The 26,324-nt window shown below is 41.2% G+C and overlaps 1 protein-coding gene across 1 annotated transcript; it reads left to right on the top strand.

The window, feature by feature from the left end:
* Window positions 1-12,665: 12,665 nt before the first annotated feature.
* On the top strand, window positions 12,666-15,086 carry LOC117943936 (potassium voltage-gated channel subfamily A member 3). Its single transcript, XM_034870379.1, has one exon. The coding sequence runs from the start codon at window positions 12,812-12,814 to the stop codon at window positions 14,339-14,341; it is 1,530 nt and encodes a 509-aa protein (XP_034726270.1). The 5' UTR covers window positions 12,666-12,811; the 3' UTR covers window positions 14,342-15,086.
* The last annotated feature ends 11,238 nt before the right edge of the window (window positions 15,087-26,324 follow it).

The following is a 26,324-nucleotide window of genomic DNA, read 5'->3' on the forward strand; positions in this document are numbered from 1 at the left end:
ATATATGTATGTATATATGTATATATATATATATATATATATATATATGTATGTATATATGTATATATATATATATGTATATATGTGTGTATGTATATGTGTATATATATATGTATGTATGTATATGTGTGTATATGTATGTATGTATATGTGTGTATATGTATGTATGAAACAATCTCAATTACAATTTTGTGTAAGTGCTCATGAAAGTTTGTAAATTACCCAAAACACTGGGGGCAAAGGTTGGCCCCCAACTTTTATTTTTCTTCACTGAATTTAGTATAGCAGTCACTTACATTTTTATTTTTGTCAGGGGATTTTATATATATATCTTACAATATTCAGAGTCACAAAATGAATGACGCTCTGTGCTTGGTAGTAGTGGAGGTGGTGGTAGTAGTAGTAGTAGTGGAGGGGGTGGTAGTAGTAGTAGTGGAGGGGGTGGTAGTAGTAGTAGTGGAGGGGGTGGTAGTAGTAGTAGTGGTGGTGCATGGGCGCACGGTATGATAACCTTCAGGCAAGGATATCACAGTTAGACGTGATGTTATTGCAAGGCCGCTATTATTGTATTATTATTGAAATGTCTGGGTAAAAAAAAAAAAAAACGTTTATTCCATTGAAAACAATGTTTTATATTTTTAAATGCATTGCACACTGGCAGGGATAGGGGTTTCTAAACTGCGTTTTGTGTCCTTCAAGACAAAAACTGCTAATTTTCCTGGAAAGGTCAGCGTGCGTCCGGGTTACTTTACTCTGAAATACAGTACATAGTTTCTCGCTAAATAGCAGTTTGGCAGTTGTTTACCAGCACAATACATGTATTACGTTTAACCCATCCCACACTCCGAACAAATATCTACTTCTAAATGACTGAATCATATTCTGAACCATGTATTCATTTGCATCAGAGACTCCTACATCAGCCTGTCGGTGAATCAGTAGCATCAGCAACAGCCGAGGAAACCGAATTAAATAAGCATATGCGTGCTGTTTGTTATCGTGATAACCATTTTAATTGAGTTCTTGCTCCTCTCCATCGTGGTGATTCCTGCTGCAACCTGCTACATTCCCCAATGAGCCATTCTGCCACCTCTCACTGTGGTTTGGCAGCGAAACACTCACAGCTCCAGTCAGGAGTTACATTAGTCAGCCCATCTGCTCCTGACAAACTGTGGTTCACACTTCAAACATGTCTCTCGCGCCGGCTACTGCAGGGAGGTACAAGCCTGATCATTTGCAGAAATAATATAGCCGGTTGCTCTTTCTTAGGCCTATTCCAGAAAAAAGTTAAATTAACATTCAGTTTTACTTGTTCCTCCCCACCTTCATACTGTCGATTCTGTTATTTACATGCTGATAACTGTTACCTGTTGACTTTGTAGACCAGGGCTGTACTCTCCCAGTCGACTAGTCGATTTATTGGTCGATACATTCTGGCTCGACCAAAATTCAGATTGGTCGATTTTTTTTGCCGTGTTAATTTCATCAGGTGGAAGCATAGACCGTAACTGTCTATGGGTGGAAAGCACTAATTGCCAATGGGGTTGTTTTCACAGCATCCCTTTTTCACAGGTAGCAGTCTGTCTTCAGAACACCTCCCTGTTTTCTCTTTTGTTGGATTAGCCCGACCCACTGGGGACAGATTGAAGAAAGAACTAGAAAGCCTTGGTTTAGTGGTTTGCTGAATATTTATTTAATTGTGAGTGTTTCATTTCTAGTCAGTCCTCCTCTACCATGTCAAAGACATCGCAGTGTGGCAGTATTTTACAAATATAGATAACGGGAAAAAGTTTAATCCAAAGTTTGCAAGCAACAGTTTGCAAATTGTAGCTCGACTACAAACATGGCATATCACTTAAAAACGGTAAGCTAACTTGTCTGCGTTTGTTCGCCCCGTCTGTTTTGAGCAGGCTATATGAACATATCAGAATTGACATATTTCGTAGTCTAATAATTGTTTTATAACTACCGGCGCACACTCCCAAAACGACGGTAGCGTTCCCCAGACACACCCACAATATATATATATATATATTATACAGCGCCAGCACGCCACCCCATCACGCAAAATGTGAGGGACTCAAAGAGAAAGTTTCAGAGTTAATTACAACACAGCGAGGCACTGAGCTTGACCACAGATGTTTAAATATACATTAAAGTGGAAGTGCCTTTTGTGTTTAAGAGTAAAAGCTTTAAACGAATAGTCTGTTTGTGTCTGAGCCGTGAAGCCGAGCTCCGATGTTCAGCCGCTAAGTACTAGGACATGCACAGAGCGCTGGTACAGCGCTGTCAGAGCCGACAGACGAGGGACATTTCAGTGCAAAATAATTAGGTCAAAAACTATTTAATATACTGCAAATAGCCCACAAGGACAAGTATTGCGGGACAATACAGTTAGTTAATCTTGCTTTTTTTTTTGGAGTACAGCCCTAGTGTAGACATGTTCTAAGGTATTACCCTCTTGATGTCTTGCACTGTCAATTTTAGAGTGGAGTAATTAATTCAACAAAAAAGCCAAACTTGTTATTGTTCCAACTTCTCAAATGTGAGAATTAGCAGCTTTAACTTGTTTCACATAATAAAGATAATCTACTTGTGTTTTAGACTGTTGGTCCGACACTTGAATTATTACCATGGGCTCTAAGAAATTGTGATGTAGTGTTTTTTTCCAACAATATTTTAATCACACACACACACACACACACACACACACACACACACACATATGCAAAACTTGCAGACCTAATCAATTTGCACTGTAAACCAGAGTTGGCTCTAATTCCTGAATATTTTATGTGGACGTCAGAATTAAAAGTCAATGTTTTCAGGGTTTGACTCTAATTCTGATTCTTGACATTTATGAAAGTAAATCACAGAGAGCTTGCAATCCTTTGATCCTCTTCTGCCCAATCTCCAGCAGCCTGTCAACCTTTTGACAAAATACTGTCTGTGGCAAAGCTCAGTCCACAACAATTGAAGAGACATTATTAGCATCCAGGCCAATACCTGGGGTCTATCTGCTATGAACAACTAACTCCTCTCAGGTCAGACATAAAGAAATAGTCCAATGCTCAGGGGGGTCTTTCTGTGTAGCCCCACCTGCACTGTGAAAGCATGTCATGCAGGGGCCAGGGAGCTCGCTCTCCTCAGGGATTTCTAATCCAGGAGACTGGATCTTTTCCCAAACATACACCCTCCTCCTTGCCAGCGACCTTCACATTTCACCACAGGGATGCCGTTTGGAATAACAACGAAACATGTTCCAAGGTCACATCCCCAAGGAAAGCTGGCTCCAGACTGTACCTCAAATGTCAATTTGAACCCACCTTTAGTTGAGAGGGCCGTGATCAAAATTCATATTTGATGCTTCCCGTGTTGTGAAAGGTCAGATGATGCTAATTGGAAGTATTTATCATTCAGTTGTGCCTACATTTACAAGAAATTGTTTGTCTTGGAAAGTCTGTTGTGCTGGTTTCTACCTCTGTGTGTCTGTTTGTGTGACATTCAAACGTAATTATGCGCTATATATAATTATGCATTGGTAAGGGGCATGTCTGTGCTCTCTGTGTTTTGTGTGTTTATTTCTGAAGTGCACCATAAAGGCAGAGAAACTGTTGAGATGCTGAATTGAATTCCCTTGTCGTCTTACATGTTTGTCACGCTCTTTTTTTTGTTTTTTCATCATTGTGGCAGCAGCTGCTCGCATTTCCTAGATGGTGGGAGAGACTTACTGAAGCAAAGAAAATTGAAAATACAAATTCTTAACAAACAACATGAACAGAACAAATATTGTAACTCATACACATAAATTCCCCATTGAATCTCATACAAACCCTGTATTCAAGAAATTACGTCCACATACTGCTAATTTGCAACAGCATCAGACAGAAACCTGATGCCTCCTGAACTACATATTTAAACATCATAAAGAGGAAACTTAAAGCTGCAGGAGGTCATTTAAAAAAAAGCCATCATTTGAAGTAGAGTGAGACCCTTTCTTACAGTTTCCAGCTCTCCATTTTATTTATGTGGTTGTATCAAATAAGACAAATGAATATGTTCTTTATCAGACAGTAAACAAACATGTACACATATAACCTATGCACACACCGCCTGAATTAGAAACACCATGATATGCCACAATATACCCAAAATTTAGTCTATTAGACACTATTAATTTGAAATCAAATACAATGCTATTAGAGCCAAAATATGTTGAGACAGCAGGCTGTTACTATAAGAATATAATGCCCTATCTGGGCATAGCCTTTAGTCAGACAAAACCCTGAGAGGTCAGAATACAATTCATTCATTTGGCCTTTATTTATGTGTCATTTGTGGCTGATTAGAAGAAAACTGCCATAACTAAGACAAATCACATCAGGTCACATCTGGTCGCTGCTTCACACATTCCTTACAGCCCATGTGCACACACCAGACCGTGATGTAATTTGTTATGTCAATCTGGTGTGACTAAATGGATCTGTGCCACACAGTGTAGCCTACAAGAATATAGACGATTACAGGTAGAAAAAGAACATTGGCGATTGGAAGGGTTATTGCCAAAGTTAATTATAACCACATTGCAGGCTGTACATTCACGTTCTCGTCCCTGAACTAATGTTCTCTCTTTGTAACACTACTAGGGAGCTGCAGATTCTGAAAATTCTGTGGTTGTTCATCATCACAGACCTCTGACATCACACACTCTTTTATATACATTTACAAAATAGGCTATTGATTATACCCTATATGAGATTAGAATGTGCCCATTGAGCAGTGTATGAGCATAATTCCCGGATCAAAGTGAAATGCAACAAGCTGATTAATTGCGCTGGGCAGCTGAGTGGAAATAAACACATGACTCATGAAGAAAATGCTACGCAAAACATATTGCAAGGTAATGCGAAAAGTAGTCCCCTGAAAATCTTCCAGGGCTCCGTAACAGCTCAAATTTCCGACAAAATATACAAGGATTTATTTATATACCGTATTTCTGATTCTGTCCAAGCATCTCCTGTTATCCACAAAACACATAATCCACAAAAAATGCATGAGTTAAAGTGCTATTTTAATGCTATCCAGGGGTACGTGCGTCTTCTCTCCAGACAACACGTGAAATGTACAGAAAGTCTGTGCAGCCAGACAAGTTAATAAGTCAATGTGGTGTCTTCCTGATTTAAGTAGCATTTCTCTCATCAATATCATCCTAATTTATCATTAATTTGTGGGTCTTTGTTTTGGAAATGATGTCTTGCAGTTAACCAGAGTACTGATGAGCTCTGTGGCACGGGCCAGGAGTGTATGCCTGGTTGGAATCAGTGGTGGAAGACTTGTTCAGATCTTTTACTCAAGTAAAAGTAATGACACAACATTGGATACACCCAGGATTTATGAGTATAGCCATTCCCCTTGATATCACATGATGATAACTCATAATAGCTACATAGACAATACGGCTATAGTAGGTACTAGTACTGAGCATTTGAACAACTAAATGACAACATAGCTTCAATCCAGATGTAGTGTAGAAATGAAGTGACCAGTATTACAGAGTTTAGCCCTATGGTTGGTTTATGGCTTCCCTAAAAAACATTGTATTCTATTGTTATTTGGACGTGGGTTAATAGGAAATGCATGTATTTTCAGAAAACATTAAAGTTTGGTTAAACAATGAACAGAGTGTAATTTAACATATGTTCGTTTTATTTGGGGCAAATTGCAGAATTTTAAAATAAATCCATCAGGAAGAAGTTGTTTAGGGAACATACACACACACACACACACACACACACACACACACACACATACACAGATGGCTCGGCAAAGTTAGCTAATGTCCGCTAGCATACAAACGGGCTAACTATAGCCAGTTAGCTTTTTTATAACGTAACAAAAACCCACCAATCTTGTAGGAGCAAAGCTTATTTCATGCAATAACATGATGGCTCAAACTAACGCCACAGGTCTTATGTTGACAACATGGACGCAGATAAAGGAAACTCCAAAGGCTGCCGTTATATTTACCTAGCGTTAGTAAGCTAGGCTAACGCTGGTGCGCTAACGTTAGAAAACATTGGCGTAGCGTTAGTTAGCTGTCTAAACTTGTAAAAAGCGAAAAATATCCCCCCCTGAACTGTGTTTTACTTTCCCTCCAATATTATCATCAACATAATAAAGACACCTGGACTCGGTCGAGACCAAAAGCCATATTTGGCAAGACCAGTGGCCGAGGCCGAGACAAGTCCGAGTCCAAATATACCGAGTCCGAGTCCATAAAAATGGTCTGGAGTCCGGACTCGAGTCCAAGACCGGACTCGAGTACTACAGCCCTGATTAGGTCATTTGTATTTTTTAGTTTTAGTTTTTTTGAGTCTATTACGTTCAGAGTTTTAGATACCGTCTGTTTATCTTTATTTTGTAATGATTTTTGGGGAAATAAAAACCCTTACCTTTTGAACTCCCCTTGTGAATCCTCTTGCTTAACTTCTTGGTCCCTCACAGGTGTATAAACGTAATTTCTAGAAAACATGGTTGTTTTTTTAGTATCCGATAGATTCATTGGACTATTTATTAATTGTCTTGGCTTGATTTGATTGAATGTCACCTTCCAGTATTTTACAAGATTTTGACTGAAATAAATCAGAAACGGTTACAATGCTCATCGTTTAACCCCTTGCCTAGCAGCTTCACAATCTGGCAAGAAAAGTGTAAAATAAGTGAAAATATTTCTGACCTTGGCCTTCACTTTGACTCATCATAGCTGGGGCCGCAGACAATGTGTAATGATTCTGCACTGGCAGGGACCGCAGCCAATGCATGACTGATCGATCGATAGATGCTGCTCTCTCTCTCTCTCTCTCTCTCTCTCTCTCTCTCTCTCTCTCTGCCTCTATTGATCAGCCAGTGCATGGGAGCCAGGCAAAACAGACTGAAAAAAGCCTCCTCATTACTCAAAGAGCACTCCAAGCATTGTCATTTTTTATGGAAACCAGACCTCTTTTCCTGACACTGTCACAATGTTGAAGAATGGGAAAACGCAGTTAAAATCTTTTGAAAAGAATTATTCTATCAAATGCCCTCATCTCCCTCCAGACCACAAGCACAATGTCATTTGTAACGCCACTTAAAATTGCAGCTTCTGCCAGAGTTGATAAGTCTTTTTTTTTTTACTTCCCAGACTGATAAAAAGTCTATCTTTAGCTGCTTGCAGCTCCAGAGGTTTGGATACATAATAGGCCTTTTTTAATCCTTCAGCAAGCAGCGATCAGAATGGGGTGGAATATAATGGAGAAAATTACGGATCAAGTTCAAGATCAAGTTGTTCCACTTAGCGCTCCCTCTAGAGGCCTGGAGAACTTCCATTGTGTAATTTGGATGCAGCGTTTTTTTTTTGTTGCATCTGCCTTTCTTTTTGCATCGCTTCTATGTTTGCAGCGCGTTTCTGTATTTGGTTGTATTGTGTGTATTTGCACCGTGTTTGCTGAATGCTGCACATGTGTTATCGGATTAATGAAGTTGTTTTCTTAATTTGCCTGTTTTGTCTATTTGCGTGTGTTTTCTTAAGTTGCCCCTGTTGGCTACCGTAAAAATGGACTGAATGTCCTTATGGAATAAAACCTCTATTAAGCATTTGTGAATGTATGTGAGATGATCATAGGCATGTGTACAACAAGATCACTTTCTAGGGGAATAAACAATAAATAAATCAACTCTTGTGTTGTGACTGTTCAAAAAAAATAGTCTGACACCTCTGCTTTAACATTGATGGTATCTGCATGGGAATGGCATTAACAACAGCGTTTTTAGATTCACAGACGCACACATGGATTCAATCTCAACAATAACTGTTTACATGCATACAATCAGTTTTGTTGTACCGTGCGAACACAGCGTCCCTCTTTCAGTCCTTCAACCAGCTTCTTGAAAAGGTCGACGTAGCGATGTGTGCACATATCAAAACCAAAAACCTGTTGACATCCAAGTCTTTGATAATGTTTAAAAGTAGCTTTTTCCCCCTCCTTATCCGGTCTGCACCTTCCATTACCTTGTACCTCACGTTATGGCTCTGTAGCAGATGTTTTTGTAAAAATAGGCTAATGATTGTTTTATAACCACGCGACTTACTGTGGCATAGTAGAGGAATTACCAAATAGTACAGGATAAGCTCACAGACAGTTTGGACTTACATTAGCTGTTTAATGTTAACTGGCGTTTTAGTTAGCAATAATTAGCATGCGCCTATGTTATCTCCTAACATATATCTACGCTCTCCGTCTCTGCAAGATTGGGAATGATGAGATTTCTCTTGGCACAGCTATCAGAAGACTTACAACTTTCAGACACATTGCTCACGTCACATCTACGTCTTCAAGCTCAGTTGGAGGCTTATGTGGTTAGCAGTTGGAGGCTCAGCACTCACCGGAAAAGTGCTTCTAATATCCTTCACTGGTCTCCGTCCAGAGCAACGGAATATGTTGGTCCATTTCTGTAACTGTCTATGATTGAGACACATATTGTCACATTATTCAGGCCTCTAAAACCTGAATAATATGGGAATTTCCCACATGTATTAATCAGAAAATGCTATATTTGGAAAAAGGCCTTATTCGGAATATCCAACCGGAATATGCCTGACCTGTATCAAGTTCGGAATATTGTAATATTTGGAATAAAAGTGGAATATTGGTGTACATGTAAACGTACTCATTGTAATCCGGAAAGAGCCTTAACTGCATGTAGACTCAGTCTGCTGCTGTAGCCATCAGTTGTTATCGCCTATCGGTCAAAGTTTCAGTTAACCTACGGAGCAAATCAAAACCGTATTTTCTCAATCAGTCTGTGTTAACAAGCATAACGCCTGCTTAGATGGCGCAGAGGAAATACTTTAAAAACTGTCAGCTATTATATTTAACTGGAGAATGAATTGGATGAAAGAAACAAAGAGGGATGGAAGGGGTTTGAAGCCAAAGGCTGTTTGGTAATGAGTGTTGTTGTAAAATGAAAGTGTCTGCTGCCCAGGCTCCAAGCTTTGTTATATCCCTCCCCTTTTGTTTTGAGCTGATTCTTGTGTGTTTGATCAGTGGCCTTGCAGTCGACACTCACAAAGCATAACCAGCCGTGGTTGCTTTAAATCCTGATATGTAACGCGTTCATTCCTCAGCGGGACTGTGTCTCTGGTCTCCTCGCTCCTGCATGAGTTTGAGCGGAAATTATGCAACTTCTTCAACCTTCATCTCCTTTTGTCTTTTACAAAACAGTGGATGTTTTGTAGCCATGGAGATGAATTACCCAGACAAACATTTGCTGTGCTCACTGAGATACAACTACTGGCAGGTTGTTAATAGCAGCAGGCTTTTTCCAATGGAGCAATTGAAGTGTGTTGATAAGAAAGAAAGTCATCACCAATAACTGCCCAGTGAACTATAAAATGAGTTAAACATCACACAGCAATCAATGCTTTGTTGTAACAAGTTTGTCTTTAACCCCAAGATTAACAACCACAATATTTTATAAAACACCTAAAATGTGTATTTATATATGTGTGTGTGTGTGTGTGTGTGTGTGTGTGTGTGTGTGTGTGTGTGTGTGTGTGTGTGTGTGTGTGTGTGTGTGTGTGTGTGTGTGTGTGTATATATGTATGTTTATGTATGTCTATGTGTATATATGTATATGTGTGTGTGTGTGTGTGTGTGTGTGTGTGTGTGTGTGTGTGTTTATACTGCTTTTACGGTTTACAGTATACATACATACATGCATAAAATATACACACATACATATATATATACACATATATAAATACACCCATATGTGTGTGTGTGTATATGTATATATGTGTATATATATATGTATATATATGTGTGTGAGTGTGTATATACATATGTGTGTGTGTGTATACTGTAAGTATACGTATATATATATATAGTGTATGTGTATACAGTATACGTATGTACAGTGAGGAAAATAAGTATTTGAACACCCTGCTATTTTGCAAGTTCACACACTTAGAAATCATGCAGGGGTCTGAAATTGTCATCGTAGGTGCATGTCCACTGTGAGAGACATAATCTAAAAAAAAAAAAAATCCAGAAATCACAATGTATGATTTTGTAACTATTTATTTATATAATACAGCTGCAAATAAGTATTTGAACACCTGTGAAATTCACTTTTAATATTTGGTACAGTAGCCTTTGTTTGCAGTTCCAGAGGTCAAACGTTTCCTGTAGTTTTTCACCAGGTTTGAACACACTGCAGAAGGGATTTTGGCCCAGTCCTCCACACACAGATCTTCTCTAGATCAGTCAGGTTTCTGGGCTGTTGCTGAGAAACACAGAGTTTGAGCTCCCTCCAAAGATTCTTTATTGGGTTTAGGTCTGGAGACTGGCTAGGCCACACCAGAACCTTGATATGCTTCTTACAGAGCCACTCCTTGGTTCTCCTGGCTGTGTGCTTTGGGTCATTGTCATGTTGGAAGACCCAGCCTCGACCCATCTTCAATGTTCTAACTGGCCCCGGTCATCCTCTCCTTAATACAGTGCAGTCGCCCTGTCCCATATATAATATATTTATCTAAGATGTACTTGGTATAAAAACTTTCAGCATATGTGTAAAATAACAAGAGACTCACATCTGACCCAGAAGGGGAAAGTCCCTCCATGTATTGAGGAGACCAAGGACAGAAAATAAAATCCAGAACATGGTGGTGCTGTTTTTCACCTGTAGGGTCTCACTACAGTATTTCCACCCATGGGTGATAAGTGCAACAAGAATTCTTTTAAGTGAAAGCCAACTTTTTGGGCTTGTCTTTTCTTCAGAGTCTCACAGTATGCTTTAAATATGTACATCAAAATATAATACAAAAAACAAACAACGGCTGACAACACTGTAGTGATAATGACATTCAACAACACATCTGATGGTGTGTTATGTTTCAGTTAATTTCAATGTGTGTGTCACACTTTGCTAATCTGGTAATTTAGGGTATTTTTCGCCATGCTTTAGTAATATGTCCATTTAAACCTCCAAACGATACAACGAAGGACACTGAAATCCTCTCCTTGGTATTGTGCCGGAGAGGTCGATGGTCTGACACAAGTGAACATAATTACACAGAAAATACACATGGTGTTTTGAAAGTCTTTGGGTTATCTTAAACATAACCTTTTATTTCCATGTGGCAGAGCTGAGAAGTATTTGAAAAGCTTAGATCCTTGTGTTGTAAGATAAATGCACATAATATATAAATGGGCTAATAAAATGAGTACTTTTGAGCTTTTAGGGTGGCAGGTATTTTCTTAGGAGGTTGAGTTGCTCAGGAGGGTCTAGCATGGTCCCTGGTTTAATGGGAGAGAAGGTTTTAAAGCTGTTAAATGCAATAAAATTGTCAGAATCATTTTATTTTTATAGCCTTGATCATTTTTTAACATGGGCTAATAAACTCCAATGTATACCCCTGCTGCTCAAGTCTGCTTTACTTTGTATACACAGTATAGTGAGAGGTTTTCCCATGCCCTGATCTAATTTTTTCAGGCGATGCAAAAGAGGTCAAGAGGTTTTTTTAGATCAGTGTCATCCGCTTTAAGAGGATTTTCTGAGTATGTTCATATAGTTGAGTACTAGATGTTGCCATATTTGGATAGAAGAGAGGCTCAGCTTTCCTTTGAGTTTGACATGTTGAAATTAAAAACCAGGGCTGCACAATACAAATAAAAAAGAGCAGATTGTGCATTAGCTATGAATCTCATTTGAACTCATTAACCCCATGCACGCGCCCCATGAAGCCACCGACGGTTGCAGACGTCTTTTGATGAAGCAGCTGTAACAAAGACAGACACTTGAGAAGCTTCTTTGAAGCGATTGTATCACAACATGGCGGACATGCTTCTTTTTCTTTCCGAATGGGAATGAACGTGCCTGAAAGAATATAGACAAACACACACACGTGAAGCTGTACACATACAGAACTCAGATCAGCACTCATGTGCGGGCGAGTGCGCGCATTGATTTACGCGCTGGTACGCGCTTGTTTTCAGCACCACGGTTGAAACAACACCGCCATCAGCAACAAGAAATAAGACACACACACACAAACAAAAGCAAATAAACAGATTTTATTCGTCCGGTTTGGACTGTGAATATCTGGACAGCCACAGTTTAGCTTTCTGTTGTTAGTTTATCTTCCCCTAAAACCCTGATGACATCACCAGCTCAGTTTCTGAGGGCAAAGTGAGGCAATGACTGGTGACAACACAACTTGCTCTGTGTCAAAGGTGTTCGACACAATCACTTTATTGCAGACACGCATTTCCTAACAGGGCACTGCTCCTCTTGTGGTTTTTATTGAAGCAATTCGCTTTAAAAGCCACTGGCAGAAAGCTGTGAATGTTTTAAGACAGCATTGCTGATCTGTAGCTTTATGTCTGCGTTAACACAAGCTGATATAAGAGTGAGACCTGTGCGAGCTCACAGAGAAATAATCCAGCATGGATCAGGTGTTTTTTCTTCCACCACCACTGAATGAAGGTGTGTGCGCTCAACATTACGTGTCAAGTTAATTTCCGATTGGGCGGGTGGATGTATATCAGACGTATGCGGGCCTGGGGCGGGTGTCGACGTGTTTCTAAAGGGGGGGGGGGGGGGGGGGGGGGGGGGGGGCAGAGGGGAGCGCAGCGCTTCAGTGTGTGGATATGCGGAGATAGGTGATGGGTAGAAGAGATGTAAGTGGCGTCGGCCTCAGCTCTCCAAAGCTGTAGGCTTGGGATGGGAGAGTCGCGGCGCACTCTGCCCCTCCAGACCGAAAACCACCTGTATGGATGACCAGTCCCTTAGCGTGATCAAGCCCCGCTCATCCGCCAGGCACAAGAGCAGCAACGCGACTGACAGCCGGGGTGATGCCGAGGTGGAGAGGGGCGTTATGACGGTGGAAAACATGCTGGAGGATCCCGCCGTGCTGTCGGTGGATCGATACGAGCGCAGCAGGCAGGGATGCTGCGACAGGGTGGTCATCAACATTTCGGGTTTGCGCTTTGAGACGCAACTTAAAACTTTCAACCAGTTCCCAGACACGCTGCTGGGGGACCCCAGGAAAAGGATGCGCTACTTTGACCCACTGAGGAACGAGTACTTCTTTGACAGGAACAGACCCAGCTTTGATGCCATCCTGTATTACTACCAGTCAGGGGGGCGCATTCGGAGACCCGTTAACGTCCCCATTGACATTTTTTCCGAGGAGATCCGGTTTTATCAACTCGGAGAGGAGGCCATGGAGAAATTCCGTGATGATGAAGGCTTTATAAAAGAAGAGGAGCGCATACTGCCCAAAAACGATTTCCAAAAGCAGGTTTGGCTTTTGTTTGAGTATCCTGAGAGCTCTGGACCAGCGAGGGGAATAGCCATAGTTTCAGTGCTTGTTATTTTGATTTCAATTGTTATTTTCTGCATGGAAACTCTGCCGGAATTTCGGGATGAGAGAGACCAAGCCACAGTGGCACCCGCGGCCAATGGCACTGCTGCCTACGTGCCAAGCCCGTTCACAGACCCCTTTTTCATCATAGAGACCCTGTGTATCATTTGGTTCTCCTTCGAGTTGCTGGTCAGATTTTTCGCCTGCCCCAGCAAAGCTACCTTCTCCAAAAACATCATGAATATCATTGACATCGTCGCCATAATCCCCTACTTTATCACTTTGGGCACTGAGCTGGCCGAGAGTGACACCAGCGGCGGCCAGCAGGCGATGTCCCTCGCCATCCTGAGGGTGATCCGGCTGGTGAGAGTCTTTCGCATTTTTAAACTGTCGCGTCATTCAAAAGGACTTCAGATTTTAGGACAGACCCTCAAGGCCAGCATGAGGGAGCTCGGCTTGCTCATATTCTTCCTTTTCATCGGAGTTATTCTCTTCTCCAGCGCAGTTTACTTTGCAGAAGCGGATGAGCCCTCGTCCAGTTTCACCAGCATCCCAGATGCGTTTTGGTGGGCAGTGGTCACTATGACCACTGTCGGATATGGAGACATGCATCCAGTGACCGTCGGTGGGAAAATAGTGGGGTCTCTGTGCGCAATAGCAGGCGTGCTGACCATTGCCTTACCCGTGCCAGTGATTGTGTCCAATTTCAACTACTTTTACCACAGGGAGACTGATGGAGAGGAACACCCACTGTACGTGCACACCGGCAGCTGTGAGCACCTCCCCTCGGAGGAGCTGAGGAGGTCCTGCAGTTCCTCATCCCTCAGCAAGTCTGAGTACATGGTGATAGAGCACAGTCCGTTCAAACAGCCCAACTTCACCACTGAAAACAACCAGAACTCCGTCAACATCAAAAAGATCTTCACAGACGTGTAAATGAACCCCAGAATGGATCATTCATGGAGCATGAAGACATAGTAGCTATAAAATAGTTTCTTTTAATATATACAGTATACATAGCCAATGTAATCAGTCTATATCTGTGAATGAACGTGCGTAAATGTCCGTTTTAACAAGTGATGTTGTTTTTCAACGTAACCAAACGAGAAATAACGTGTAGGGGCCTATACCCATTTCCAGTGATTCATATGTTTTAAGTATTTCTTCGACATCAAAAAGTATTTATAAGACCCCAAAAACATATGCACTGGAAAAGTATTTATTTTGGCTCAAGCTGTTGTCTGAAGTAAACACTTAAACAGCTTGTTAAAACGGATATGTTAGCAGGGTATATTGTGCCACACGAGGCCTACATATCTTGATGTAAATGCGAAAGTTGTTGTTCAGGATTTGGATACACGTGTAGCATATATAGTCTACTATAGTGAAAAACGACGTCTTGTGCTTCGTGAAAAGAAACTTTTCATTGTCCAGTAATGTAATGACTAGACTATGGTAATTGATATAGCCAAATGCCTGTTTAGGTTATATTTGATATCATAACCTGTCTAAATGTTCGGACTCTGAGTCTTGTTCACATAATTATTCAGGTATAACACAGAGTGGTGTCGATGGAAACGCTTATCATAACAATGAAGTCGAGCTTTTCGTAAAGTTGTATTTTTATTCAGAACTGCCTATATTGCCTATATTAAATAAAACGGAAATGAACTGACCCCGACTCCAAATGTCATTCTAACCTTTCGCTACATATCTATTATCGTCGCAAATTTCCTCCAAAGCGAGCAGAGGGGAACATGAAATAAGCACGATTTGAGGTAATAACAACAGGATGAATGGAGGGAGCGCGTGCAGAAAGCCCCGCCCCGCCTCCCGCTCGCTGAGCCGATGCAGTCTCCATGACAACGGTGGTAACCCCCTCTGATGTTACCAAGACCTTGTATTGCATTTTCACACGTTTTCAGGCATTTTCAAGGTAGCTCATTATCACATTTTGTCCTTGGAGGGGGGGGGGGGAAGAGGCAACGTGTTGTTTCTTTCTTTCTTTCTTTCTTACTTTAAAAAAAAAAGTTAAATTTGTTGAGTGACATGCAACCGGATGGCGATCTAAGGGCCACACTCCGCTCCATGAGGAATCATGCACACGTTAAAAGAGCTGATAGGATAACATTTCACTGGAATTGTACCTCGTATGTTTTTAGGTGACAGTTGAAAATTGATTGATTAATTGATTTGAATCCAACAATAGTTGATTGTTTTTCTTATTGGTGGTTAAATCCATATCATTCAGCAGGTAAAGTATAGCCTCTGGCAATGAGCTGGAAGACCTGTAGAACTATAGCCTATGGGGAAAATGATGAAAGCTGCATCAGGACAGCCATTCTTGTGTTTCTCTTCCCTAAAATCACCTCAGCTGCTCTGGGAGCTTCATTCTCTGAGTTGGTATGCCAACTAGGTCTGACGTCAGCTACCTTTCATCGTCTCCAGCAGACATCTGCATGTGTGCAATGTGGTGCAGTTAGAATTGTTAGTGCTGCAACCAATGATCATTATAGACTCATCTGTTGATTATTTTGTCAGTGTAATAACTAATCTATAGCCTTTAATGTTATAAGATAGTGAAAAAAGTGTTATAATTTCCCAGGATCTAAAATGACGTCTTTAAATATTTTGTTTTGTTCAACTTAAAGTCCAGGTGTTCAGATAACAATGACATAAAACAGAGACAGGTAGCAAAAACTGGCAGGAGAGAATGTTTGGCAACTATTTGGATCATTAATGATCATTTTGTGGGGGGGTTTTCAAGCAAAAATTAGCATTTGTATAATTATCAGCACAATGTTCATTGCTATTTATTACTGTCTAATCGATATGAGAAGACCTATTTATTCAGAATTCAATGGAAATGACCGCAACGTTTTTAGAAACTACATCTGCATTGTTTAGTAGTTTAAATGATGCTGTATACTGCTGGGCGGGAGGGTTGGTCATGTTGTTTTTGAACTGAGGCGTCATCCTTCTCAACATAGCTCAGTGCTACTCTCTAGTGGATCAACAGAGATATCACTTTTGGGAAGGCGTTTAATATTCAACTTGTGCTCATTATATTTAGCCCCTTCCTTTTTAGTCTTGATCAGTCTTGAATCAGACTGAATATACATATTATTGTGCCTTTATGATGATAGTGGTATCCAATTTATAGTGTAGTCTGCGTTTTATTCTTACTGCCTTAGAATTTTTGAGCCCTTTTTTAACAACTGAAAAACATACCAACATTGTTTAATTAATTCATGCTTTATGACTTGTCTTGATTTTTTGAGAACTGCTTATGAGCACAATTTTGAACTGATGACGTTTCAGAAGTCCCCCAAAGAAAAGGGCCCATTGCTTTAGTTTGAAGCCTGAGGGACGTTTACTGTAAAATATAGTCCTATACAAAGGATTTTCAGATGCTCCTATATGTGTATGATGTTGACAATACTGTTTAAGCAGCACTACCCCTCCAGAATACCAAACATGTCTCTTACTGATATTTTAAAACAATATTTTCATAAGAGGGTTCTGTACATTTATTTCTCTGAAAAAATGTTTTGCCCTCTAAACAGCCTTGTATAATGTACTCGAAAGCAATACTTGAGTAAAAGTATAAGTTTCTCACCAGAATATGACTTTGGTAGAAGTTAAAGTCTCCTTTTAAAAAATCTAAAATTGAAATCTAATATTTACAGTGCTTAGGTATCCACAGCAAATTTCTGATATTAAATGTACTTAAGTGTTAAAAGTAAAAGTAAAAAAAACTTTGATTATGGCCAAAGGTGTGTAACGTTCTCTTCATCACCACTGTTGTCGGGGTGTCACTGAGCGTGCATTATCTTGGCAATTTAGGAGCATTAATTCGCCCAACTTCCTTTTTTTCAGTGTTACACATTTCTTCTGATTGTATTTTGTAGTAACAACTAACTAAGATGCCTAGAGGAAATGTAGTGGAGTAAAAGTATACATTTTATGTTGGAAACGTAGTCAAGTAAAAGTTTCTGGTAATATAACAAAAATACAGATACGTGAAAATTCTACTTAAGTACAGTAGTGAAGTATTTGTACTTTGTTACATTACAGCACTGCATATACTGTAAATACATCTGTTCATAGCTCATATTACATACCAAACATAATGATTTCCTCCTTTGGTGTAATAACAATGCTTAATGGTCATATTTAGTCATCTTCATTAAATGTGCAAGGCCCTTTGTGACATAGGAAAGGGTTACCACTTCAATACTTATTAAGGTATCGGGTTTTATTCAGTTTAGAATAAAATAAAATATGCATATTGAAGAAAAGGTTGATGTTTGCAGTACTTGATTCTGTAAGACTCCAAACAAAGAGGGAGGAACTCTGTGTTGTTCCAGACTCTATGTGATTCATCACGCAGGTCAGGGAACTACCTTATAATTCCACCTAGAGGCTTCTAGTTTGACCCACAATTCTTAGGTTTCCTAACTCCAGCGGGACAAATGTAAAAACGTGTTTGTAAGCTTGTGTCCTGAAAAACCTCTCCCCACTCACTCAACATGACTGAAGAGCACAGAAGCTGACGTGAAGGTTGCTTCAAATTCACTTCCAGTTGTTACAAAGCAAAATCCACTTCTAGAATCACATGACAGCTCAGGAAGCCTGCTCGATAAAGGAACAAAAAGCTTAATACAACGGACTTAACAGTCTTCTATAATATAATATACTCACAGAATGGTTCCAATAACATGTTGCAGGATTTTCTACAACCCACTTCCATATTCATAATGTGCTGGACGGGTAACTTCTAATTTGCCATGAAAATAATTAGGTTGAGTCCGGTTAAGCATTTGAATTTTCTTATGATAAGATTTGGGTCTTGATGACAACGATTTAAATGTCAAACTTCAGAAACTGCCTGTTTTAGCAAAATGTGATCCAAATTTGATTGGTGTATACAAAGACCTCACATACAAACAAAAGCACCTAAAAGAGGTAAACACAACATTTGAAGGGGAAAAAAATGAATAGTTCAAGGCTAGACCACAAAATATGACGTCCACATTTTTTGTCATTTTTAAAGTGAAACAGTCTAGCATTGAGTGTCACAGATTTAACCCCTGGTCCACCTATAGTTTTACTGGCAGAAGGTCAAAGCTCATGCGGTCCACAGTTTCAGATGCTCTGCCTCAGAACTGCTGAGTGGCTTTGTTCCCTTTGTCCCTCCTGCAATTTAAGTCCTTCTTCAATGTATTTTTAACCAGGGGAAATGTTACCCAGCTCCATTAATCATCTCCTGCAGAGTGCACCTGCAGTTCAGCCTGTCTTGTTCTGTCTGGTGGAGAGGAAAGAATCACATTAGAGTTGAACTTATTTGGCTTAATAGGTTGAGATATTGTGTCCTCATGAGGAGATCAACGCTGCTTTTACTTTACTTTACTCATCTCATCAAGAATGCTGAAAGCTGTTACACAACATTAATTACCAGGACATGTGTTCACATTTATTTCAAAATTTAGGACCATGTATTTCTTTCAAAAATCTCTTTTCTTGACGGTGTCCCTTTGTTTCATGTAGAGCTGGGTATTAAAATACCAAAAGCTGGTATTAAAGCTGAACTTCTTCCCTTTCTCAGAGTCTTGTGCTCTCTCGCCCCTCTCCTCTCTCCTCCGCTCAATACCTCTGCTACAAGTCTCCATGTCTCTCTCTATCTGGCTGTTTGTCTGTGTGTCTCTTTCTCTCTCTGTCTCTCTATCTCTCTCTCTCGCTCTGTCTCTGTCTCTGTCTCTTTCTCTCACCCCCCAACCGGTCGAGGCAGATGCCCCCCCACCCTGAGCCATGGTTCTTCTCGAGGTTTCTGCCTCTTAAAGGAAGTGTTTCCTTGCCTCTGTGGCCTGGTGCTTGCTCTTGGTGGGAACAGCTGGGTTTCTGTGAACAACATCGCAGACTACGGTCTACACCTGCTCTTGTATGAAAAGCGCAATGAAATACCTGTTTCTGTGATTTAGCGCTATCTAAATTAAATTGAATTGAATTGAATTTATCAATATTTCCGCCTCAATGGAAGGGCGTCCGCTCGACTGAGCGCTTTTGCATCTTTTAGCTCAATGTTTTGGTTTGCCGGTCTGCAAACTGTACTCTCATTAATCTTGTTTCCAGGTGCAGCAGGCAGGGCGGCTGTTTTCAGCAAGAAGCTGGGATAGGCAGAACGCAGTATTAAGAAAGAGATATAAAGGTGTGTGTGTGTGTGTGTGTGTGTGTGTGAGAGTGGGAGAGATGCTTGATGTGCCTACTTGAGTGCTGCACAGGGGTAAGCAGGGATGCAGTCTGCTGAGGGATCCTGGTCATTGAAGAAATTAGTGGACAGAACGTGCATATGAGCTTGAATTCACACTACAGACGCAGGAAAACAATCCGCTCCGCAGCCGGTCCTCTCTGATACTACAGCTGCAGGCACATATGAGGAGTCCAGGATCATGCTCAGTTGAAGCTGGGGGGAGGGGTAGAGGGGACCCCGGGCTTCCCCTCTCCTCTCCTCGCTGTCCGCATCATGCCAACATTCCCGACGTGAGGAGTGATGCCTCCAATGATGAAAGGGATTTTCCTGGCTCAGAATGAGCCTTGGGAGGAGGGGGAGGGGGGGCGGACTACTCACGGCAGGAAGCATGAATGGTCCATATACAGCAAAGGCAAATCCGTTTTACCTTATGTGACCGTAATCTATGCATTTTCCTGTTATTTTTTTCAATTTGATAAACAGAAATGTATATTATGCTTGAGTTAATGAAACCCTAAATAACAAAATTATTTAAGTAAGCCACCAGGAGTCCAGTTCAGACTCTGGAGATAAATCTCAGATTAGCTCTTAATATTCAAATTTATGTTCAGTTTCAACGGTTGTTTGGTAAATTGCTCTTAAACACATTAAGAGAGGATTTAAATAGCTATTTAAATGAGCTTTTATTCTCATTCTATGCAGGAAACCCCTGGGTCAGCAGTGTGTGCCAGCAGAGGTGCCGCTTGTCGTCCTTGAACTTGAAGGGAAGAGGGGAAGGAAGTGTTCAAGGCCGGTGCAGTTATCCCCAGCTCGGCTCATTTTTCCTCTTGCTCTGATGGTATTTTTATGTGGTACAGTATTTGCCTTAAAACTGTAACTCAGTGCTGCCAAAAATAGAAACCATGAGACATATTGCCATTCATTTCTCAGGGTGCCATTTATCCATCTGCTCTTCAGAGAACATGTAATGGCACTCTTGAGGCTATTCATGAAGTTAATTCTTCTACGTCAAGACTCTGTGTTCGGGGCTTTCAGTGTGAGAAAGAAAAGCCCAGAAAGCATGTCAGAGAGAGCATTCTTCCCCCCACCCACCCTTTTTTGCATTGGAGGGAAGATGTACTAAAGCTACCAATGAAGCCAGTTTCATTCAGGCAACATGGAAAACATTTCCCAGGTGTGGATTTGTGAAACGGGGAAGAACATAATTCACGTTACACTTTTTCTACCCACTAATTCATTTTTTTACTAATGCAGCTGACTGCTGGAACATGAAAAGTGCTTTGTCATCTTGCTGTAACTTTACCTGAAAATATCCCAGCGGCACCAGAGACAGCAGGTGTGATGTCACTGCCGAGCCTCCTCCCACTGCTGCCCCTGTAGAGATGGTCGCCGTAGCAACCAAATGAGGCTGAGCGAAAGATTCACCCAGCTACAGTGAAAATGCTGACTTTGGACATTTTCTGTGCTTTTCGGCGCTTTGAAAGAGTGTGATCATCTTTACCTTGAGGGAGGATTAATATTTGAGGGAAAAGTCAGATGGGTTTGGTGATGAGGCAATGTGGTCCTGGTAACTGTCCAGCCGTGGCTCATCCTTCAGGTCTCCTGTGTGTGTGAGAGAGAGAAAGAGAGAGAGAGAGAGAGAGAGAGAGAGCAGACTGCTGCATGAGGCTGTTGGAAATATTGGGGTTCCTCTAGTCCCCGGCAAACAAAAAGCTGAGGATTGCATCATCACAGTGACACAGTAGCTGTTACTGTATATCTCATAATGTACCTCTGTACATCATATTCTTCCACCACGGTGGTAAAGCAGACCTGAAGATGCTTAGTGCTCGTCCTTTTAATGCCAAATTATTTGTTGCACTTTCTAAAACATGAAAGAGGAGCAATATCCAGGATTTGCTACACTTTTCAGGCAGACGGTCAAAGCTTCAAGTCAGACACAATCAGCTTCATTGTTCTTCTCTCACCCTCATATCAAAGATATCATATTTCCAATATGACCTGTGTGTAATTTAACCTAAGTGTTCTTGAAGCAAGCACTCCCCATGACTTGAGTTTCTCACTCATACAGATACATCGTGTAGCAAAGCAGAAGGGTATCCCTGCAACATTGACACTTACTCACTCACTCACTGACTCATCGTTCTTCCCTTCAGCATCAGTATCGCTCACTGAATTCAATTAAGTCACAATTTTGTTGTCATTTTGTCAGTACAAATGAAGAAGCTGTATAGTAAAGTGTGGGTTTGTTTCAGCCAAATGATGCATGCTGTAACTGTTGACTTGCAGACCAGCAGCATGTGTACACAGACTGTTATCTTGTGGAAAATGTCCACAGGTAGGGACTGGTATTCTGCCAACCTACGAGTTTAGATAGTAAGCTAGTGCAGCGGGTGTGTCCGGACTTGTGAGGTTATCTGGGTAAGTGAGATGCAGCTTGGCAGCATACTGCAGCAGCAGTGTCCTTGTGTCTCTCCTGGTTTCTGGCTCTTTTCCAGTGTCTGCTCTCATCCTTCTGGTCCTCGATCTGATGAGCACGTCTCTCTCCCTTTTTTCTTCTCCTCTCTCTCTTTGCACAGTGCGCTGTCTTCCCATTCCCTCCCTATATTTATCTCCATCCCATCCTGTCTCTGCCTCAGATGTACTGTTAGCTCCAGGGACACAGAGAAGGACACAGGGAGCTGCATTGCTATACTGTATCTGTGTACCTGAGCCACTCTTTTTTATTTCTTGCCTCCCCGCCCCGAGCCCGGTCCTGTCGGCTGTATGTCCTGTATGGGCGGCCTCTTCTGCAGGGCACCAGAGTTCCTCTCTCCTGAGCAGTGATACTGCAATGACTCATTTCCCAGAGGGTCACAACAATTGAGGTTTTGTGGGGATGCATGGGGGGGGGGGGGGGGGGAGTTAGCACTAAGGTTGTGGGATTGTCAGATACTCAGAAAAAAGCATGGTGGGAAATACAAATTTGTCACAATATTTAAGATGAGATCATTTTACAATAAGATTCTCATTGAATATGTTGATGAATTTTCATTAGAGAAGTATATAATGAGGAAATATACAAAGGTGAAAGTTGCCTTATTATATCTAGAAGCAGAAAATCTGTTTTAGTGCAGCAGTAAATAAAAGAGTAGACATGATATGGAGAGTTAATCTGTTCCGTCTCATCATATTATATCGGCCAGGGAGTTCGCTGGTAACAGTAAGTGGCGTGTGTGTGTGTGTGTGTGTGTGTGTGTGTGTGTGTGTGTGTGTGTGTGTGTGTGTGTGTGTGTGTGTGTGTGTGTGTGTGTGTGTGTGTGTGTGTGTGTGTGTGTGTGTGTGTGTGTGTGTGTGTGTGTGTGTGTGTGTGTGTGTGTGTGTGTGTGTGTGTGTGTAACCTGTGGCTGCTGCAATGCAGTATCACATAGCAAGGAGACATCCAGTGTTTCTACAAAGAGCGCTGCCCTCCAGGGACCGGGTTGAACAGCACTGCCACGTGTCCTTGATGAACCTGGGGACTTTGGATACTGCTAATTTTGCAGTGATTTTCTAGCAAAAAACTTTTATAAAAAAATAAAAAGATTTTTTTAAGGAATACCGTAGAAGGGAGTGTGAATTTTTGTACAAAAAGGAGTTCTTCAGGCAAGCTTGGGCAGAGTATAGTCTGCCATATTAAAACACTTTACTTATTTTTTGATCAAATAGTATTTACGCGCCTGTCTGTGTTTAGACATTGAACAATTGAGAATGTTGACTTCTTTTGCATAATACATTTTTTAATTAATAAATAAAATCAAAAATGATAATTTATGGTATTGTTTAGCTGATGGTACCAAAGCTCAGCTCCAATATAGGTACTAGTCATGGCCAGATGAACCTGTTTAGGGGGCTTTACTGTTGGGCTTGTACTGACCCCCCATCCTGCCATCCGCTGTGCAATGTGCAGAATGTAACTTTGGTCCTCTTATCATGGAAAAGTACTTCATTTGTGTGTGTTTTTACTTGTTTTTACCCACTTTACCCAGTTGGCAATGCAGCCTTGGCACTAGTATTGAAATATTTCAAATAAAAGCTTGCATCAACTGTCTGGTCAGATTCATAGTTTACTTACTTTTTTAACTGGTAGTTCTTGGCCGAGATCAAAATTTAGCAAATTAGAGGCATCCTTCACATTTCCTGTGTCTCTACTACTAGTAGTTATTCAATAAAAAGGCCAGAATGCCAAAATGTTTGACCAATTTGAGACTATTCTTGGAGGAAAAACATGTTTATGTGTTTTAAAGGAAGGCATTGTAAAATGTAAACTCAGGTATCATATGGATACTAAGAAAACTTGAATCTAATGACCCTTCAGTTTCTCAGTCTTCATGTTCCTTTTCTCTCCTTTCTGTTCCTGCGCCAAAACATTAGATTGAAACAAGCCCCGAAATCAATACCTCTTGGAAACAAATTCACTGTTGTCACCCTCATCTAAACAATCAATCATTTTCACGTTCCCATGGGATTAGAACATGTACAGTATTCTCTTTTAATTAAAGCAGGCCAGCTAATGCAAAGTGAACGGAGCTTTAGGGTCTGCATTAACAGTCTTTGTAATAGGCCCCCGTCTCATAAATAATGGCTGTGCTGCCATGAGGAACTGGGAAAGCCATTGAGAGATAGTGAGAGCCAGAGTAAGGCTGATCTCCTTTTTTCATTATGACACATTCCAAAAAGACGTGTCAATGAAAGGCTACATCAGCAACCCGGCATCACAGCACTGAATCTAACTTGTACTGCATGCAGTGTTGGTTGGTAACGTTACTAGTTTAATTACCTTTCAATGGCGTTGGTGTTTTCTACATCAAATAGCTTTTATGTATGTTAGCTGTTTTATCGATCAAGTAGTGCAGTAACGCGGCCACACAAGCTAGATTTTCTCTAGCGTTTGTGAAGGCACGTGATGCGAGGCAAGTGATGGCACTGCCATACATGGGTGTGTAGGCCTATGTGTAGCGTGAGTTACATGGATGTATAAAATTTAGCTTCGAAGTAGGAAACTACTTTTGCCATGTTGCTGTAGCTTAGCATGCTAACGGTAGCTTTAGTGTAGTGAAGCTCCATTAAATGTCAGTAACTGGTACTGGTCAGTAACTCACTAAACTGTCCAAGTAGCCTGGCCAACACTGGTAGTAAGCAATATGATAGTCGTATATCGTCAATGTTTCATTTCCAGAATTATTCCGCTGTCGCCGAAAATTTTGGCCGGATGTCCGTCACCTTCCGCTTTCTTTGTGTTTGCAATTTCTTGTGGATTTATGAGGATAACGTAATATGATAACGTAATATTAGTTTTATAAACAAACGAACGAAGCCACTGACAGTGTCTACAAGCTATACACAAGGTTGTGTTACTACCGAGCCAAGCAGCCAAGGAGATCACATTTCAATAGCGGTAAGTTCATGTGTTTTTGAGGCTGACAAGACAATATCTGGCTGAGTTAGTCTAAAAGAAAACAAAAACTGCAACAGCGATGAAGAAACATTTTGGATTTTAAGCCGACAAAAGGTGTGCCTGGTGCATCCTCGATCATAGCTCCTCGGAGATCCCTCCTCCTTCTGAGCGAGGAGCTATCAAACAAGAGTTGGGACCTAGCGGGAGTGGCTGCTGACTTAAGTGCAACACCGAGTGCTAAAATGTGGTGTTCCGGTCGAGTGTTTGGCTGAATCTCACACAGGTTTCAAGTATCCAAGTGTGTGGCAGCAGACAGACAGAAGGGGATGAAGTGGGCGCCGTGGTGGTCTCCTGACTGGCAGAAGTAACCTTGGCAAAGCAGAGTCTCACACAAATCAGTCTGCTCGCCTCCCTCCACCCCCGTTTTTCCTTGTTCACCTCCTCCGTCGCAGCCAAGGGATTCCCGCTTACCTTTGGCTCCTCTGACGGACCTTTCTGGCCACAGTGCATTCATTGCCAGCTTCAGTATTGATAGCAGGGAGGGGATTTACTATCGATCACTTGTTTTTCTTTCTGAGTATAGCAGAGCACAGTGATGGAGGTTTTGCTCTATTTTTGTCACCGTCTTATCTATTATTGATGAAGCTCTGTTGCCAGGAAAGGTTACAAACATAACTGCTGTAACAAGAGTTATGTTATTGCCTCTGTATGTTCTGAAAAATCAACAATAAAGCTTGGAATAGACCTCTGAATGACAGACGTCCCCACAGACATGCACTGTTTGTGGGACAATGCTATAGAATAATCACACCTAAGTATTTAAAAAAAACAACCAGAAATAGTCAAGTTACAGTGCTTGTCTGTTAAGACAGTTATTGTGTTACTCAACCTTGTCTCATCTTGTTAAATGCTTATCAGCCGATGCCTGGCATAGCAATTTGAGGAAGAAAATGAAACCATCTGACCAACAAGGGGACTGCTGAACGGTGCTGGAGATGTGTTGCCCTTTAAATTGCCCACACTGCAGATAAGGTAAGGAGTGGTAGGCTCCAGTGCGGATGGAGAGCGCGTTTTTTCGCCCTTGCCTTCTCCATCACCAGCACTTCTATTGGTATGCACAACAGTGCCCGAATGCAGGTTTGACTAAGCTTTAAAGCCTAGGCTACACGAGCGACCACTGCTGACTTACAGAAATCTTTCACACACAAAACTTCACCTCCTGCCGAGGTGAGACCATGCACAACCAATAAAAT

Source organism: Etheostoma cragini, chromosome 4, assembly GCF_013103735.1.
Source record: "Etheostoma cragini isolate CJK2018 chromosome 4, CSU_Ecrag_1.0, whole genome shotgun sequence".
NCBI classification, from domain to species: domain Eukaryota; kingdom Metazoa; phylum Chordata; class Actinopteri; order Perciformes; family Percidae; genus Etheostoma; species Etheostoma cragini.

Coding starts and splice junctions, on each gene's coding strand:
- LOC117943936 (XM_034870379.1), top strand. CDS start 12,812: ATGGATGACCAGTCCCTTAGCGTGATCAAGCCCCGCTCATCCGCCAGG.